The 20,864-nt window shown below is 42.1% G+C and overlaps 1 protein-coding gene across 1 annotated transcript in view; it reads right to left on the reverse strand.

The window, feature by feature from the left end:
• The window catches only part of ARNT2 (aryl hydrocarbon receptor nuclear translocator 2), a 677,642-nt gene that overhangs the window by 477,716 nt on the left and 179,062 nt on the right, over positions 1–20,864 (reverse strand). Inside the window, exon 4 of the mRNA XM_078682932.1 lies at positions 12,554–12,601. Coding sequence (XP_078539058.1) covers positions 12,554–12,590 — 37 coding nt within the window. The 5' untranslated portion in view covers positions 12,591–12,601. The remainder of the gene's footprint in view (positions 1–12,553; positions 12,602–20,864) is intronic.

A 20,864-nucleotide genomic window follows, 5' to 3' on the forward strand; every position in this document is an offset into this window, starting at 1 on the left:
TCCACTGGCATGTAACAGTATCTCAAGTTTTTACGTGTCTTTTCACACTATTGTTTTTTCATATTATTAATCTTATTTTCTAGGTCAGATATTTGAAGTATAGAGTATCTCTGCAATATACAAGAGGTACGTCTCTCTTTACAACACAAATGTGGTGGTTGCTAAATGTGGGCAGACTGCTCTAATTGAGTTTAAGTCCTATTCTTTTGTAGATTAGGGTATTAGGATCCTAATTAATTGTCATAGATCATTTGATTAAATAAAGGGCAAGAAGCATGTTGACCAGTGATAGAGAATAAGAAGGAACATTACCTTCCTTTATATTCCTCTCTTTTTTTATTCATTAATAAGGGCCTCCAAAATAATACACTATTATGATACGCTTCCTTAGTTAATTTTATTTTCACTTTCCTCACCAATTTACATGTTCATAAAAAAGACTTTCACCTTCAAGTAAACTTCATTGACGACTAGACAAGTAAAATAACTGGCAAAGAGCCCCCTTTCATGGGCACGTTAGGCAATGCAGGACCGGCCCAACGAGGAGCTGCCCGATGATGAAGCATGCCACCCTTGTTGGTGGGGGAGGGCTCTTGCTCAGATATTTAAACATTTTCACCAATCTGTATTTCATCTAGAGCCGCTAGTGGTGTTTACCTGGAGTGTAAATAGTATCAACATATTCTCTAGTATCAGTGGTGCCATTAATAGTACCAGTAACAAGCATTAGTGTGATCTTCCCAGCCCCAGGACAAGCTTCTTAAGTAATTATTTTTGCACTACTGCCTACCCTGACTGACATTCTAGAGGAACCAATTCTAAGTTAGTGGGAAATACAACCTTCAAGTGACTATTAAAGTAATTTGACTTTCTCAAATGCGATCTCCCAGATTCAGCAATAAGCTACTGATATTAACAAAGAATGAAGCAATAGTCTCTGAAATGGAAAATCACCCATCAGAGAAAACTAAAATATTATCCAAAAAGTTAACAGAAATCAACAGCACAAAATAATCTAAAAACCTTTGAAGTCATGGGTGGCACTGAGGGGTCAAATACTCAACATTTTTCTGCACAATTATTAATTAAAGTACTTCCCGTCTTAAAGAGACGTCTAACGAGATTTAAATGACTTCTAAGGGGATCCAGAGGACATACCATGTACCTTTCACTTGAGGTCCTGCCCTTACAAGTAAAACAACATAGACACATGCTACACGAACAGAATAGCCACCCATGCCAGGAGATTTTCACGTTGCTCCAAAGAATCTCTGTCAGAAAAAACATGAGTTTGGATCATCATGACACGGGATCTGCAGATAATACCTAGTATGATTATAATCATACTTATTATAACATGCCTGGCAGAAAGCAAAGGATGTGTTTTCGATTGCCTAGACTTTCTTGAACCCTGGAAAGAAACATAATTAAAGCCCCATTTTCAAAAGTAGATGTTCAATACAGTTGATTTTCAAAGTTGAGTATTAAAAAATATTTTGATGAATTTCTTCGGAGCTGGCGACCCTTGGAGCAATTGTGGAGCTTCGAATTTCCAATGAACACAAAGATTTCCCTGGTTTATCAAAGTTTTGAAGTTTATTCAGATAGAACTGCTCTATAAAGGAATCCTGCTCTAAAAATAATGTTAAATAAATGGCAAAAGGTTTTAAAATACTTAGAAGTGTAGTATGTTTATATTTGTATCCACATAAAGAAAGCAAACAACCTCACACCCCCAAAATGTGTCTCACACACACACTGCTGTGGGTATTTATATATATATTCATTAAACAAAAGTGTTTTACATGCGCAGAACTGTAACCAAACAGACAAACTTGTTCAGCTTGCTTTATCCAAGCTAGGTGAATTTAATTTATATTACTGAATTATAAATCTGACTTTTCCATTCAAATATTAAGTTTACATACAGGAGAGTTTCTTTTCAGATTACTTGTTCCTACCTGAACAGCTTGTAGTCAACTGGATTTGGGGTTTTACCACCTGGAAACAAAACACCCAGCTGTCTGAGGCAGTGGCCCAGGCCTTGGACCTGGCCCTCCCTGTTTGCAGGAGACCATCAAGGAACACCCATACCTGGCAAACCTCTCCTTATCCCCAGGAATCTGATCCTCCTCTTCCTCCTCATCATCATACCTGCAATGGGTACAGAAGACAAATGGGAAGTCAGCACATACAGCATAAATGAACAAAAGGCACAATTGGTACTTAAACACTGGAAGATTAAGATAAAGGCAAACTTAAGATTGGTATTCAACAACAGTGGCAAGAGGCCATGAGATAGGCACACACATTCAGACACTAGCAGGTTGCAGAAATCTTAGTACTTGTAGGCACCGATAATGGGTCTGCAGCCAGGGATTCACAGGCAGTGGCAGGGAATAGGAGCCAATCACTTACAGGAGAAAAATAACAACATTTAGATACTGGTCGCAGGCATTCGCTGAGCAGCAACAGTGGCCGACAGGTCCTACTGCGGGTGCTAATAAACAAAGTAAGCAGAGACAGCTCTACAATCCCATGTGCCAGTTTCTATATATTATGCTTTTCTAGGATTTCATTAGAATTTGTGTATCCAATCTCAGCTGAAAATGAATCCCTTGCATTTACTACAGTTTATCTGTTTTTATAAAAAACAGAATTTGACCGGGGGCAACATGGAATACAGGGCAGACGATTATAGTTCCCTGGGATGTGCCTGCTTTGCTGTGGAGCAAGAGTATTCCATCAAGGGCAAACAAAGGGACATGAGGCCAGTTCACCAATAAGACTGATAACTGTGAGAAAGGGAGTTATTAATTTTGGGGAGAGCCAGGTGTGGCTACACACAATGTTAAGTAATTCAAGCCCTAAGAGGTAAAAATTGGTTTCATTGAGAAATACTGGATTTACCTTACCAGTGGCTCAAAGTGACAAAATTTCCTCAAAGAACATTGCTAAAGGGGATTAGGAATTAGGAATATTTAAGAAAATGCAATAAACATCTATACGAGGCAATGGGAATAGTCAAAGACAATATTAGTCTACAAACATTACCAAAAGAGGCCACTAAAAGCCACTTTCACTAAAAATGAAAAACAGTAACCAGCAAACTGCTCTGCCTCACATAGGCTGGGAGGGCAGTGGAGGGTACTTAAATGCTAGAGCACTCAAATTCTTCCAAACTTCTGGAAACTCTTCTACGGGAATCCCGGTCACAGATTCCATGAGAAGATGGATTTTCCCACCATACATCACATTTGTGCCGTATAATGAGTGCTTAGGCTTACTTCCTTAACTCAGAATTCCTTTGTCACGTTGAATTAAGGAAAATTACTTGTGTATTTCCTACTTTTGAAGGTTTTTGAGGTAATATAAAGTAAATAATAATAGGCCAAAAGACTGTCAACAGCACGGGCAGAGTAGGGACGCTTGGGTACACCTAATCTGCACTTGTCCTTAGCTGTTGCAAGCAAGAGGACATCGATTGCAACCTTTAATTTTAAACAGACGTGCCAGGAAACACTGGAATTGGCTTTCACTGGTGATGACCTTTTGGTAGTAGGATGATTCGTGAATTATGTTGATTTTATGATAATTATAAGAGCAGATGTCCTCTGTTTTGACCTAAAACAGAGGTCGTCATAAACCGCGTTTTAACCTATGTATTAGCAGCAAATCGACGTTTCCTAAGCCTTTTTAGAACTGGTTGTGTATTAGGTTTACATGACCAAACTAAACTTGAACTTGTATGCTTGGCTTTTGTTGTTGTGACTTTAGTTAATCAACAATAGCATTTTTTAACTTGGAAATCATCAAATCTAACGTAACAAAACTGGGGGAGCTGCGCAAACAAATGCATTTTACTACAGTAACCATGTGGGCTAGCAGGGCAACAGGTAAAATCCCCAGTTTGTGTATGTTACACCAAACAAACACTGATTATAAATACACCTTTAAGGAGACCTATGAGAAATGGTATAAGGCTTATAGTTTGAAACATTTAATCTGATAACGATAGGACTGAATAACATTTAGTTTGTCAAAAGTTATAAATTCAGAACATTACATAAACATCTCATTAAAGCAACTGAGCTTTAACGTTCAACCCTACTAGAGGTTGTTACAATACTAAATCTGTCTTGTTGGTCAAATTTTAAGCTATAACCAAATAAAGGTTCAAAATAAAATAACTTTTACAACAGTTTTTTACCCACAGTTGTGCAAAAATATTTGTTTATGTTTTGAATGAAAATAAATTACTAAAAAACACTCTCCTTTAAAAAAAAAAACCAGAAAACAGTTTTCATTTCTTCTAATTCATAGAATGTTCAGAGTCTGAGCAAAAGACTGTCTTACAAATTAACAGTCTTTGAAACTAACAGTTTTTAACTTGCGACACAGATTAAAAAAGGATATACCTCTTCATCAAATACTTCATGAGAACCAGGGGTTGAGATTTGGAACTTGCTACAACACATTTCCCCATAGGTCCCTAGTCAGGGATTCAGGGCACATTAAAAGTATGATCAACAGAAGGGCGGATTCAGTTCCATTCAAACTTGGGATATACAAATACTTCCTCAAGATACATTTCGACAAGAAAGAATTTGTAATCATCATCAAGAGAAAACACAAAAAACAAGTAACACAAGAATGTCTCTCAAAGATGCATCTGGAGAGCTTCACTCACCGTCTGTGCTAAGTCCATAGGCATCAATATTGACACTAAATTCAACTTAACGTTAAAAACCAATCTGCAGACAAAACAAAGATCCCCATGGCAACAGCTGATGCTACTCTGCTTGGTGAAACTCTTCCTTTGCGACCGATTTCAGAATAGCCATAAAGCACTGGTCACTGGTCTTATCTTGAGCTTCCAATGCTCACAGGTTTACCACTTACCCACCTGAATCTTCAAAAGTGTTCTCTAGCTTCCCCTTTCACTAACAGCCTTTAAACTTTACTCACTCCAACACTCCATTAATTGTACTAACCCATCTGAACACATACACCATCTACAGGATCGGAGAGAATTTGCATAACTTACGGCAGTATTAGTGCCAGACTTGAAGTTAAGACATTCCAGAAGGAAAAGATAAGATGTCAGACCTGCTCCTGCTGCACACCCAAAATATGGAAGGAAATCTCAGGGCTGACCTGGCAGGTTGCAACCTTGTTCCGCATCGTGCCCTACAGTATACCATCCAAACTACTATAGCAGGAGAAGCACCCTCAGCCCCTTTTTATTGCATTAATCCCATTCAGGTACCTCCTGACCCCGGCCTGATCCCCCATTGCTTAGCTGACACACTTTTACCACCATCTCCAAACCCTCTTCCTTCCTTCTCCCATACCCTGGCTTCTACAGTACACTCATCTCAGTACAACGCTTTGTAGCTCGGTACACACTATAAGTCAAGCACACATGAAATATTTCAGAGCACTATAATGAATTGCTCTCCTGAACAAATATTTCTGAGCTCTATAATGAATTGGTCTACAGAGTACATATTTAGGAACGGGAGCCACAAAGCCATCCAATCCGGCACTCTGCCATGAGTAATATGGTTACACTTTTTCACCACAAATATAGCCCACATTAATTACATTGCAATATTGTGAGTGATGTATAAATGACTGTCCATTTGGAGGCCTCAAGTATACAGGCCGCATACTTAGAAGGTTAATTTCTTTAGGAGAACAATGCAAAAACTGAAGTTTCCCAAGTTTCCCAGGGAGATGTATTTGATCTAAGTAAGTCTGGATTTTACTGCAACTCTACAAAATGTATTAGTATAGGTCTTTGATTTGTTCACTTGCCTAAGACACCATTGAACAGTGGCACATTAGTTTTAAAACAAAAGTCTCACACCTATGGGAGTTCAAAATTAATTTGAAAATAGCCTGCACTCTGCTCATCTTTTATTGACTACATCAAAGATTCCCATCACCCATAAGAATATGCCTACTCTAGTCAAAGATTTATTTGCTTCTTCGTGGTGCTCTTCACATGCAAAGTGCTTCCCTACAGATAGACATACCATCTCCAGATCCATGTCTAACTATTTTAAAAGTGTTGAAGGGTCTGTGCCAAGGTAAGGGAGTTGCAGAAAGCACATAGAGGACTGCTGTCCAAGTAAGGATTCATACTCTTTATTCTATGATCACATGGATCAAAGCATTTGCAGGGTAAGGGGCTTTTCTATTTGTTTACCAATATCCAGATTAGAAGCCCAAGGACGCTCAATCACCATTTTGTGACACTATGAAGTCCTTTATCTAATTTAACTGGTTCTCCGAAGCAGCAGCTAGCTGATCAACCAATACTCTGAATTTGGAAGCACATTCCCTTACACTGAGGTGGTAAAAACCCCACATTATTTCACGAAGTCAAGAAAGGTAAACCTCCCCCTTAATAAGCTATCAACCAAAAAACATAAAACAGTGGGAATACAAATTTGCCCTACCAATATGAATCTATTGTCGAAGCTCTCAGAACAGGTCCAAGGCTACAGTAATTACAAACATTAACTACTGGCCATTGATGCTTAATTTATTAGGAATGTCCTTAATGATACCTTCTGTGCAATGGGATAGTCATAACCATTTTGATTGCTTACTGCATCATTCCCCTGTGCAGGAGAACGTTATTCTCAATGGGATTTGATGGTTCTGTTTGCAACTATCATGCGTACAGCACTTGAACGAATGACCTCGTGTGATATAAATCTTCTTGCACAATTTATTTATTTATCCAATTTCTTAAGCGCACTACCACCTAACAGGCATCTTGGCGCTGGTAACTCTGAGACCGTGACAGCACAGGAGGGGGTTGAAGCGCAGGGCTAGTTCATAGGGAATAGCCAGGTTTTAAGGTTCTTTCTGAACACAAGCAGCTCCCCATGTTGCCGCAGTACAAGAGGTAGAGTGTTCCACAGCCTAGCTGCGGCCACCCTGAATCTTCTGCCCCCTGCCCTGACTTTGTTGAAGCGTGGTACTTTTACTAACATTCCTTTCGAAGAGCGAAGCTCTCTGCCCGGACCGTACCACTCAAACATTTGCTGAAAAGAGATTGGACCTTTTCCGTGCAAGGCTTTAAAAACTAGGCACAGAGATTTAAATGTAACTCTCTGTGCCACTGGCAACCAATGCAGCTCCGAAAGTGCTCCAGAGGCAGAGGTCCGCCTTGACCAGCCCAGTACCAACTTAGCCGCAGCAGATTGAACCAGCTGAAGCCTGTCTAGCAGGAATTTGGGGGATCCAAGGAGTAGAGCATTACAATAATCTACCCGACTAAGTATGGTACTGCGTGCAATTAAGGCACGGGCTTGAGATGGTAGGAGGGGAAAGATCTTCCTCAAAGAGCGCATAATCCCCAGACAGCAGCTCACCACTTTCCCCACATGCACCTCTAGAGAGAGGTCACAGTCAAATGTGACCCCTAGGTTGCGAACTGTTTTTACCGGCAAGCCGGGGTTGGGGAACTCTGGTGGCCACAGATTCATGGGCGGCCCGTCCCTGTTCTTATGCGTTTTAACATGCATCAGTTCAGTCTTAGCAATGTTAAATTGTAGGGAATTCTCCTTCAGCCATTGTGTCATATCTCCTAAACATCTATGAAACTCTTCTGCTGAGATGGACTGCTCTCCCTCCAGGGAGAGAATGAGTTGAGTGTCATCAGCGTAATTGATGACTTTGATATTATAACGCTTGATGATCTTCAGCAGGGGTCTCAAATAAACATTAAAGAGAATGGGGCTGATGGCCGAGCCCTGAGGTACCCCATGAGGAACAGGAGTAAAGGCAGATTGGTAAGGAGGAAGGGATACTGCTTGCTGTCTCCCTGAGAGAAAGGAGTGGAACCATCTCAGGGCCGCCCCGTGACTCCCACCTCACTCAGCCTCCTCAACAAGATGTTATGGTTGACCGTGTCGAAGGAGGCAGACAGGTCAAGCAGAATCAGCACTACTGCCTGACCCCTGTCTGCCCGCCTTTGAAGCTCATCCATGACGGTCACCAGAGCTGTCTCCGTTCCATGGGCTGGTCTGAAGCCGATTTGCTCCTCCTCCAGAAGTTTAGCCCGTTCCAAGTGTGCGGACAGTGTGCCACTCAGTGCCCGTTCAACTACCTTGGCTGGGAAGGGGAGGAGGGATATAGGTCTAAAGTTTTTCAGGCATTCAGGATCCAGGGAAGCTTTTTTTAGCAGAGGTGTTACAAGTGCCTGCTTCCACAAACTGGAAACGCCCCTTCTACAAGAGACTGGTTACAGATCTTACACAACAGTGGGAAAAGCTCCACCCCGAATTCCTTCCAGTTCTTACAGGGTAGTTGGTCAAGGGGGGAGCCTGATACAATACTCTCCGCTAACCTGCAAAAGTCCTCGAACTGGATAGGGGGAAACTCCGAAAGAGCCTCCCGGACAGACTCCTTAGAGCTGTCATTCTCCGACGGCTTACTCCTGTCCTCGATAGGGGCCAGCTGTTCCATTATTCCTTCCAGAGGCTCTGTTGTCTTCCCTAGCTCCTCAATAATAGAGGCCACTTTGTTACAAAAAAAACTGGCCAGATTATCACAGAAGATGTCTTTCCTTCCTCAAACAGCTAAGAGGGTTTGTGCACTCTAAATTCTTTATGCAAAGAAGATTTTTACTTCGTTCACAGAGATGGTCCTTAAACTTGTAAACGTTATCTTCGAATTTTCAACTGAATTAGGAGATTTAAATTCCGTGTTTTAGTGAGGTCCCATGGCATACCCATGTTAAATGCTGAGCTTGAACAGTGTACGAGCGCACATGCACAGAGATGTTATGACTTGCCGGTGTAAGTTTGTGATTCCATCACTAAGAGACCATTAAATTATAGTACTGAAATATTATAACCATGCATTATTATCTTGATTGTGTTTCTGGGATGAGAATTGTGAACCAGCCCGAGTCAGAATGTCATTCTATTCGTGCCAATAGTCTATGATTCTGCTGTCGCACTGACATCAATTTGTCTCATAAATAAACTGGGCACATCTACAGGTAAACAGCAGCCAGAACCATTGCTTTACGGCAGCTGAGCACAGCAATAAGGTTAGTGAATCGTCTAATGAAATTTACAGAAACTGCCTATTCAAATGGCATCTTATGAGGCAGGGCAGCCTCCAACACAAAGATCACATATTAGTTCAGGAAAGCATTGGCATCACACACAGACACTGGTGTAGGGCAAAGCCAGTGAGGCCTGGTGTAAGCCAGCAGCACATACTGACAGTAAACCAATCATTCTCAATGTAATACAAAGGGGATGTGAAATGTCAAATGAATAGCCCGCGGAGACACAGAGAATAAGGCCTCCGTCTGCACTGGGAGGACCACTGGCACAGACCTTATAGGATTATCATTAGTCGTCATATCAAGAACCTAATTAAACTCTATTTATTTTGTACGTTCTATCCCTCTCTCTCTTCTCCCAATTCTTAGATCATGAGAACACTGCCCCGATGCAGTTTCTGTGCCCATTGCAGGCCGGATGTCCTACTGAGAAATGCCTAGTAGTTCCTGACTTTTATAAGTTTCAAAGTGGTCTGTGTACGATTATTTTTCCCTAATCTTACTGATGACTGGAAGAAGAGTCAAACTACTCTTGGTATTTTCAAGACTGGTGTCTTCAGCAGTGGCTTAATCGCCCCTTCTTGCCAATGTTGTGAAACTAGTCAGTTATTTTACCTAGAACTCTACTATCTGCGTTGGTGGGCGCGATTCAGTGCGTTCAGAATAGCAGAAGATTAAAAAGCTCAGAATGAGCTAACTATGACCTGATTGAATTTCTGAGGGCAATTTGGAGTTAAAAGGTCGACCAAAAATCAGACTATAACTTGTGATACAATCTTGTTAGAGACTCAGGCTGCAAAACACTGAAGCAATGTGAGGATACAGGCACACTGATAAAAAGCAAACAGAGCTCCTCGTGGTTTTAGGTTAATGGTGAATATCGTACAACACGCCAATGCAGTAAATTATAGATTACTAATAAAGAGCAGGGGAGAAGCCAATCTACCCATAGGGAGGCTGATTTAAAGTTCTTCTGTGGAGCTGATGAGAAAAAAATTAACATTAAAGATGTCATGCCATACAGAACCTTTGAAGCCTGCAGGAGATAACACTGGAGGGAGGGGACACTGGATGGGAGGGTGGTGGCTTGATGAACACAATCTCAATGGATGAATTAACTGGGCATATGGGTCTCTAGGAACTAGAGACAGCAAGCAATGCTGGGAAGCTGGAGCTGCTGGAAGATCATGAGTCAAGACAGAACTAGGTGGAACTTCTCGGAGATAAGCTGATCCTTCTCGGATGAGGAAACTGAATTTGAGGAGAGACCGTAAGATACCCAAGCGATGGCAGAAGACCCCCAACAGATGTTTGCCAGAAAGACATATTGACACTAATCTAAAGAAAGTAGCAATTTGAGGTGAAGCAAGAGCACTGTGTGCTCCACTGATTCAACATAGTGAAGATGTGGCAGAGTACATCCTGGGGAACTCAATATTTGCACCATAATTAGACCAAAATTGGCAATGTCAATAGGTTTGGATTTAAAGGGATGTTGTATGGTAATTTGAAGCTTTGCAAGTTAATAGCAGGGGACTGAAAATGCATTTGTGTGGAAGCAAAACACTGGAGCATAATATTGGTCAAGGTTAAATGTTGAGGTGGCATTTGAGCTTTTAAGCAAGACCTAAACATCCAGATAAGTTAGTGACTGCCCTCCTCTCATCTGTGTACTGTCAGAGAAAAACACCATAAATTATGTAGATACCAAGACACTTTAATAGTATTAAAATGTTATGTGTAAGTGTGTCCCTGAAAGTCCAAGCCCAGGCAGCTGAATAATAAACAAAATGATCACAGCTATGTGGAGGACAAGCACTTTTTATGGGGAAGTACACAACGTCTGCCCAATCAAAACATGTACTCCTGGCTCCCAATATGAGGGAGGAGCCAAAGCCCATCTCTAGTGAACCTCACATAATTGCCTAAAGACAGCTGCACTGTCAAGCCAGACCATAAAAAGGGGAGCAAGACTCTGATGGAAAAATATTACTGCACAGAGGAATAGAAATAAATCCAAAGAAAAAAACTGGAATGGTAAAATAATTCAATACGTTCTACAGGTGAGAAGTGAGAATAATGATAAAAGACATTCAGTGAGAGGAACGAACTAAAGATGAAGCAGCATCAACTCTACAAAGTAGGCTATAAATGTATGCCACTGGAAGAGCTCTTTAAAGGGGAGATAAAAATAGTTCCTACAGTCCTTCTATGACCAGGCTGCTAGCTTCAAGTGGAACAAGAAAAAAACAAGGACAATACCCTGATCCTTTACTAAGAAAGAAAGAAACTAACGAAGTTAGGGAAGTGGGCCACTGAAGGGATCCCATGGAATGTATGGTGAGGCAAAGATAAACAGAGGGAGCTTAACAAAAAAAACAATAAATAGGGTGTAAAGATATTCATTATGTACAGTAGGTGTTGGCTAGTCTGCGACCCATTTACTGTGGAGCATTTGAGAACCAGTGCAGTTTAAGAGAATGGTAAATAATTGTAGGTACTAAAAGAGGTGTAGTGGACCTCTACCACTATTCGTGTATTTAGTGTGTTAGTGATTCATTGTAAAAAGTGCACTTATGTGCGAACACATACTAAACACTGGGTTTAAAAAGGTAAGAGGTGTAATGAATGTGCTTTCACAGGCCAAGCTGAGGCACTGAGTTGAGAAATGCTTTGTGATAAAGGCATCTAGACATTAGTAGATGCTGGAAAAGCGGGGAGTGTATGTGTGGGGAGGAAGGGTTGAGGACTGTGTGCACAGAGAATAGAAAGGGTGGGAAGTGTGCCTGCTTCTAAGTATGGAGAGTGTGCAGGAAGGGGGAAATGAAGGAAAAGTGCAACTGTGCGAGAAATGTGCAGTGTGGGCAGATAGCATGAGGCGTAGGTAGAAAGGGTGGTGAACATGAGTCTGTGTTTTTGCTTCAAGGAAGTATGGTTTGTTTGTGTGCATGTAAGGTGAGTGAGACGCGGGTTAGCAGCAAGTGTGGGGTTTACATGCCCAGTTAGTGGGGTGTGTGTCTGTGTGTGTAGGGGGGTGTATGGGGGTGGGTGTTTGCGTGAGAGTGTGAAAGTGTGTGTGACTACATGCCGCAAGTGTAAAGGCTGCAAAGAAAAGACGAGAAGTTTGTGCACTTTGTGCAGAAAGAGTGGGATGTTTTCAGGAATGGTGGGGAGTATGCACAATGAGAGTATAGCGGTTATGAAGGAAGGGTAGAGTATGAGTTGTAACCAACAGGAACAACGTTGAAGGGGGCACTGGGGAGAGAGGTCGCTAAACTAAGCATGTGTAAGAGAAGCATGAGAGGAGTGTATACTGCACATAGAGCACGCTAAATGTGTCCTTTGTGCTTAAGCACACACAATAGCTGCATGATCATAACACTTATGTACAGAATCATACTTCCATTCTTTTCATTCATTCATAATACCAGATTTTTTTCAACAACTCAATCTCACCTTGAAAATTTGCTCGGACCTTCTCCATCCTCGTCATCAAAGTCCATTCTAGAAGAAAGAAGCACATAGTTCAGAAATCACTGCAGTGGATCGTGAGAAACGATGGGCATTCATCTCAGGGTTCTGCAGGTTGAACATGCACTCAAAAAAGAGATTTCTCCAATTTTCTGAGATAGGTAAGGGGATGGGTGACTCTACAAAGATTTCACTATCAACAATGAGTCAGATATCAAGCGGAGTGGCCGGATACTGGATATTGTCAGAGACACTATTCTGAAATATAATGCTGACAAGGCATATGTATATTATGTTCTTAATAAAGAATTCTCAGCCATTGTATTGTCTCACAGGATAAATCTCAAACACTAAATATAGGAAAAACCATAGAGTCTCACAATCAACTCACCTCACCACAAGGACCTAAACCAGCTCTCCTCCAAAGCCTACACAATCTCACTTCCAGGCGCCTAAATCACTTCTGGATTTGAGGAGTAACTGATTCAAGTGTCTACAACTCTAGGATGTAGTTTACCTAACCCTCTGGACCGCTGGACCATTTATCCCCATGGTCAACAACACATCAATTCAAAAATAAATCAGGAGCATTTACACTTCACGATCTACCCTAACTCTTCTCGGGGATCTTGTACACACAACCCAGAAAATCTCAGAATAACCTTACCCTCAGGGTTGCATCACCTTAGGTCAACGGTCAAGAAAACCTTGATTCCAAGGTTTCACAACAAGCTCTACATGAATGAGCCCCCATAGTCAGATTTAATAGTATTATTGGAAAATGTTCAGTAGATCCATCAACAGCTTTACTATCAAACACTTTTCAATGGATTTAAAATCAATCCTATTTATAGTGAATAAATAGAACATTTTTAAAGCATTTTAGAGTGAGGCCTCGAGGCTGTATATGCTTGAATGTAAAATACTATTAGTGAATCATATAATGCGCTGTCTCCAGAATATACAGAGTGTGAGAGACAGTGTGCGTGAGAGAGACAGAGTATTCATCCTCTGGTGCTCTCAGAGTTTATAGGTGTTGTCATGGTGTGTGTAGCCTAACTATCCCAGAGTGAACCTAATGCTTTTTCTCTCCGAGATGATGCTGAATGTACAGTTTAAAGAGCTGTGTGCATGTTCTGTACAATGTTTGCCCGAAAAAACTCAAACTCCTTAGAAATCTATGACTATTAATCATGAAAGCCCACTTTACTCCGCAAACTTCTGCTTGGAACCACAATGCCTCTTTTCGTGTGGAAGAGAAAATGTTGCGGTTAGTGGAAATCATTTGGACACTTTATGCATATTTATCACTGTAGTGCCACAAAAACCTTCCACGTCTGATAAAACCCTTTACATCGAAGTCTCCCTCAAGCCAGTGATGGCTGGTGATTTTTTAAAGGGTTGAAGCAAAATACCTACCAGAAGTTCACTCCATTTTTTCAAAATTTGCCCTGGGTGTTCCCAATATGTTACAAATTACCTTTAGTTTGCCATTGCCAGAACTTTTTATGGTACCCCCTTAACCAAGATTTACTTACAATATTCTAGCACCAGAATTTGCAATCGATACTGCCCACATACCTTGGGTGAGCCATATTTAAAAAATTAGCTCAAGTATTTCAGAGCCAGCATTTTATTTTGGTCTGCTCCCCCCAAAGCGTCCTTCAGCCCCAATATAATATAACATGATTACCCTCGCTGAGACAAAGAATTACCTTCAGTTTCCCAGGACCAGCACTTTGCCATAGGTATTCCCGTATGTCAAGCATTACTTCCAGTAATTCAAGGTCTATATTTTACCATGGGCTCCCTCCCTTATGCCAGTAATTCTCTCTAAGGTCCTAGTGGCAGCATTTTCCCACTAATGCCACCATTTCAAGAATATCCTCCAGTATTCCAGCAGCAGCAGTTAGCCACATGCCAAGAGTTATTTTTCGCACATCACTGTGCTAAGGGTGTCCTCCTTTTGTCAGGAATTACCTTCAATTTGCCAGTGGCATGTTACATTGGTTTTTGCCATAAACCCAGAATATTGACTGTGTCATGACCAGCGTCAGACTTGCAATTATAAAAAGTGCAAAAACACTCCTACCCACTCGCTCTTTCTCTCATTCACTCTCTTTTCTCCTCATTTTCTCCAACTCACCCTCTCCAACTTACTCACTCTCATTCCCATTCACTGTCAATAACACACAAACATACACATTCACCACACAGGGTCTGTTGAACCATCATTGCAATATCAGATGCATCAATCCGGCCCAATCAACTTGCAATGCTATGTGAAGCCATCATTACATCTGTGCTGAGTGCAATTATGTCCGATCCCGCACTACATTAGAGTGTTCTTACTGTCACAAATATACTAAATTCTCAGAATGGTTATGTCCCACCATGCAAAGGCTTAAAAGGCGCATGGATACAGTTCTGCTAACCCCCCCCCCCCCAAGCAAACCAGACAACAGAAACATTGTAACAAGCAATCTTATTTCTTCACTCCAATGTAGAGCACACTGGGTCGTGTTGGAACATACTTTTCAGTACACAGTTGTCACTAGAATTTTTAGGTCTCGCCTACGCAGCGCGCATTCGCTGCTTAGAAAAAAAGACCTTTAGCAATGGATTCTGTTTTTCAGTCAAAAACGTGAACACATTGCTTTGCTTTGAATGCAACGCATGCACGTTTGGCGATTCCCTTGCGGGAGCGAGCTTTAACATATGGTTCTTGCTCGCTCACGCAAGGGAAACAGCCGCAGGCCCCCTCCTCTCTCCCCTTCCCCTGCTGCCTCCTCCTCTCCCATCTTATTTTCTTTTTTTTTACTTTCAGCAAGAGGCGCGCACTGGCTCTTTTTTGATCCATTTCACAGGGAAGCAACTAAATGAAGGAAGGAAAGAGATGATGTGAACCGTTTCTTCAAGTCACGGTTTTCAGTAAGTGAGGAGCGAGGCGCGCGCTGGTTGTTCCTTTGTGGTTGCTAGGATGAAGCACAGTAGGGCACCCAGCGGCGTGAATCAGACCACCGTGTTTCTTTAACCCATTGGCTGCTTCCGCGATTTCGCGGCAGTGCTGCCGTTTTAAAAAACGGGCGCGGCCGCGTCGGTCATTGGCCGACGGCAGCACCAGCGAGGTAGTGCTGCCGTCGGCCAATGGCCGACGGCAGCATGGAAGGGGTTAATTGCATTTGCATATCTATGCTTGAGTAGGCCATTTATTTGCGGCCGCGTGGCCGTGCTTGTTATAAAGGGGGGTGGGCACATATTTGGTCAGGCTTTGGTTTAATAAGAAAGTGTCCAAAAATGTTGGTAAAGAGAGCTGTGCACTACTCCTGGAGCCGGGTGGCAGTCACTGAGGTGCCAAGCTCAAAGTGCCAATGACAAGAGTTAACAGATTTCTTCAAAAAAAGTGTGAACGCCGCACAGGGTTGTAGCTGACCCACCGTACACAAACATTTAAATGCTGCTTTCCTATCCTGAATATATCTTTTTTTTTTTTAAAGGGGCCTCGGATATTTCTCTTTAATGCATATAAAACTGACGCCTTAAAACAAAGGGGCTTATTTACAAGGCCCTTGGGCAGCCGGTGCGTCACTTTTAATATTGGACTAAGAGACGTACCGGCAGCAAGAGGGGCTTGTAAACTAGCCTCAAAGTTCCTATTATAGTGCAATTTAAGTGATTAAGGAGGACTATACAGTGACCAGAGTCAATAAAAAGATTTGTGCCACAAGTTTCCCAGGTGGCAGTGATGCCACATTTGCTGCGACAATGGAGAGGTGACAGAAAACGGAGGAGTGCGGTTTCTCCTGGGCTTCAGATGCAGGACTGGCTGGGTGTGAGGCAGGATGGCGCCACTGGAGTACCTTTCACAACGACTCTGAGGGAAGTGAGTTTGAGATTCCAGGCTTGCCCATTTTTTATTCTTTTTGCAGATTTATATAACGCAAACTCAACCCGAAGGTATTGGAGTGCTTTTAGTAGGCATATTATGTGATTTGCCCAGAATCACAGGATTGCTGAGCCGATGCCAAGTTTCGAACCCTGTTCCCCAGATTTAAGGTCGGCAGCTCTAGCCGTTTGGCTACATCCTCTCCCCTTTGAAAAAGATGATGCGACGATTGAGGAGGTTGAAATTAAAAAAAGAAATACACCCTTGCTTGGACTTCAGCAGTAGCTGCAGGTTATAGCAAGCAGCACGGAATAAACAAGAGATTGCTGTCGACTGGCATCCTAAATGCACACTGTCCACCATAACGGTTATAGCATGTGGTGCCCCAGCTGGTCGCTGCCACTAAAAACATATCACCCGCGCCTGCACTAACCCTACCATTAACTAACAAACTCTGAGAACATCTGCCTACTTAGAAAACGGACTCAGACTGTGCGACAAGCGATTCTAGTTAGGTTAGTGTCGGCTATGAGGCTCCATACAGCACACAAATTCAGAATTGGGCCTTATTAGCCAAGGATTTGGGTCTTCCTGTCCCACTGTGCAAGTTATTGTCTTTATGTATTAGTATTGGTGTTCATGTCTCTAAATCCCAGTCTTAAGCCAAAACATTTACCTGACATTAGAACTGTGGACTGAAGGGCGTCTGTAGAATTTTGTCCCAGAGTCACTGTGTTTCCTGAAGCCTTGTTGGTGTATTCCCCATCCCGGAGTATGTTTTAAATTAAGACAGAATGTTGTGGGTGAATAAGTTATTGGTAACAAGCATTGTGAATGTCCGTCGATCGGGGTTATTACTGAAAGTGCCTCTTCTGTCAGTGGTGAGTCTAGGCACTCAGAATACTGATTGTGCATGTACTCATCCTTGTACTATTTCATCCGTGCACTCACTCAGACTCATTCGTGCATTTCCCCACGAACCCACCCACAGCAAAGCACACACACAGACTCAACAAACGTGCAAAATACATTAAATGAATAAAAGTATAAACAAGCAATACATATTGCCGCCTGACTGAGGCAGGCATATGCTTGAAATAAGATCACGTAAAATAAAAAATGAAACAGCAGACGACAATCTTAAAATAGTGATGTGCATGGTGAATACTAAATTTAATAATAATCTACCCTTAAACACCTATTGGCTCTAACATATGCCTTTCACAATAAGTACTCTGGACTGCTGCATTTGACATACATTTTCATAAGAAACAGACAAGATGTACATCATTTACATACCTTTTACCAATCAGTCTGATCATCATAACCAACTAGGTACACCATTACAGTTGGCAAAACAATACAGAACCTTGACCAGGACTAGCACAGCGCATATGAGTGTGGAGCCTAAAGCCCTCTCTCAGAACTGATTCTTAAAGCTCTCTTTTGTGTTGACAGTCCGGAGAGAGCTGTTCTATCAAGCCAGAACTAATAACAAGCATTGGCATAGCCAATACGTCTCGCCTTTTGGACCTGCTGCATAACTAAATACTCACAAGTTCCCAAAGGCGAGACCTATTGGCTATGCCAATGCTCGTTTTATTTAGTTTAGGTCTGGTTTTACTGTTTTTACCTGGCTTGTATTCTGCCCTGAACTCCAGTCTTTGACCTTCCCCTGGAGACAACCGCACAGACACGTTTGAGAGAAACTGGTCTATTGTCACAACTTCAGACCGCTCACCCTCCTTTAAGAATGGCAAGAGGATATCACACAATTTGACCTGGGGGAGGGGAGTACAAACCAATAATATTCAAGCAAGCTCTAAACTTAAATATTGTACTATAGCTGTACTTACAGAACACGTACAGTTGCTACACAGTGAGCCTGCTGTATAACTAAAGTATTTCTATGGAGCAGCAATGACCTCTGCTGGTTATAATGTGTTATAACACACCTCATTTGACGGCGGAAAATCTGTACTCCCATTCCCGAAATATTTATTCTTCACTTTTTGTAAACATGCATCAACCTTGCCACACATACATGAAGCGGCTTGGGGAAGTCTTCTTGCAAGGGCCTGAGAAAGGTAGCGTGTCCCTATGTGAAAATCACATTAGCTCTCGGTTTTAGGGCCGGCAATAGGGCGGTGCCACTGGTGCCACCGCACCGGGTGCGGACTTCGCAAGGGGGCGCCTGTTAGGTGTTTGTTAGTTGATATTGTGCCTAACATCACCTGCCGCCACATTCCTGGCCTCTAGCAATGTTCAGGCAGCAATTAAAATGTAAAGACAACTCCAGTGATTAATGTTCTTCCAGGCGAGATCGAAGTTGTGTCTAATAAAAGTTTTGACTCGAGGAAGTTTTGATTCTTGGTTAGGTAGTGCAGAGGGTTAATATGCCTGCTGCACAAAACATGTACCATGCAGATCACAATGTAAATGTAACGTAAACAGGTCAGTGGGTTACTGCTTTTGTCAGACACTTCCTTCTGTTAGTTGCAGTTTACAGTGAGCTATTAACCGTCATCAAAGAACTGCTGGCAGACTTCAAGGTATAGATTAGAGGGTAAGGGTTTTTTCCCAAGACTTTTATTCTAATGTTACGAAAAGGGTTCACTTGGGTACAAATCAGTTCTTGTCATTAACGAGAGCCCCAATCCATTGTGTTACACTTTAAATTCTGAGTTTTTGCTTCTCCAGACCAAGTACTCTTCAACTATACTGCCTACCAATATGGATGACATGTGAATTCACCCCTTGTTATCCTTTCTCTTATGTAACATGTCCTATACACTGATTTACACACCTATGATTGATAGTCTCTGTGTAATGTGTGCGTTATGTACAGTGCTCCGACACCCTTCACTTTTATGAGTGACGCTATAAAATGTATTAAATGCATCTGAGAGAGAGTGGTTATGGAGACTGTTAAATTGTAGAAGGGAGGGAATCCGTGGCAGAGGTGGTCATTGGGGGAGAGGAGAGCGCCAAAAAACATTGTCTCACTGGGCGCCACCAGTGCTAAAGCCGGTCATCACAACTGCACTCCTGCCATCAATGGTTACAACACCCGAAACAGGACAAAGCCGCTAAGAAGCAACCTGCCCTAGCACCATTCTTGGCTCGCCAAAATAAAACCATGAATTGGAAACACGCCAACTCTCCTTCCACCACAAGATTGCACCCATTAGCTGTACAATGGATGGAAGACGAACGCGGTGACTTATAATAAGAATGTGCAGGATCGAGGAAATGTTCATTGCCCAATACTGGTATATGGTATGCTGGAAGAATTGAAATCATAAAACAAAAAACGATTAACTACCTTCATGAACTCCTCTATAATTTTTCCTTCCTCTAATGGGTAAAAAAATTTTTTTTTTAAATGCTTAAGTGACGATTCATTTTCTGTATAAATTAGGCCTGGGTGGAACTTGGTAATTCCTTTTAACGTGGAATCAATTATAACCACCACCGCTCCACCGCCGAAATTAATCTGCAGTAAACTGTTTTCTAAAGAGGGCTGGGGGAAGAAGCAGTCCCTCTCTGTTTAAAAAAATCACTGCGGGGTAAAGTTTAATCTGTAGTGGTATTAACACACAGAGGGACCTGCGGCCCTCTTTAGAAACCACTGCTGTGCATACCTGTCGACGCCCTTACATACTCTGCAGTAGTTAGTGCAGAATATGTAAGGGCGCCGAGAGGTATGCACCGCAGTGGTTTTTAAAGGGCGGGAAGAGGGAGCAGTCCCTCTATGTTTAACAGCAACTGCAGATTAAACTCATCTGCAGCGGTTTTCAAACAGACAGACTGCTCCCTCTTCCGGCCTTGTTTAAACATCACTGCACAGAAATGTATACCCCTCGGTGCCATTACATACTCTGCAGTGATTACTACAGAGTATGTAAGGCGCCAAGGGGTATGGACTGCGGAGTGATATGCAATGGTTTCTAAAATGTAGAAATCAATGCATACCGCTCACCTTTGGCACCCTTACATATTCTGCAGTAATCAATGCAGAGTATGTAAGGGCACCGAGGGGTGTTTGGCTGCTCTATTTTCTTAATGCAATATGCATCCTCGCGTCCAAGCGCCGGGTTGTCTCAGTGAAGGGAGCTGCCCGTTTTACAAATGACTCGGATTGAATGATTTTTGGACACAAAGGTGCATTTTGTGCTAAGAAACTGGCAGCAAATGTTCATTGCGGAACTTCGCAGAATCTCACAGAATTTTAATGGAATTCCACTGAATCAAATTCCGCCAATTCCCCCCACCCCTAATATAGATACTTATCGCTTAACTTTACAGAGGAAGCCTAAAGATATAACTTCGAATATCTCCAAAACCAAATACACAGAGGGCAATAATCTCTTTATTCGCAGCATTCATGGAGGACACGAGTTGGGAAAG

The sequence above is a fragment of the Lissotriton helveticus genome, chromosome 3_1 (assembly GCF_964261635.1).
Source record: "Lissotriton helveticus chromosome 3_1, aLisHel1.1, whole genome shotgun sequence".
Taxonomy (NCBI): domain Eukaryota; kingdom Metazoa; phylum Chordata; class Amphibia; order Caudata; family Salamandridae; genus Lissotriton; species Lissotriton helveticus.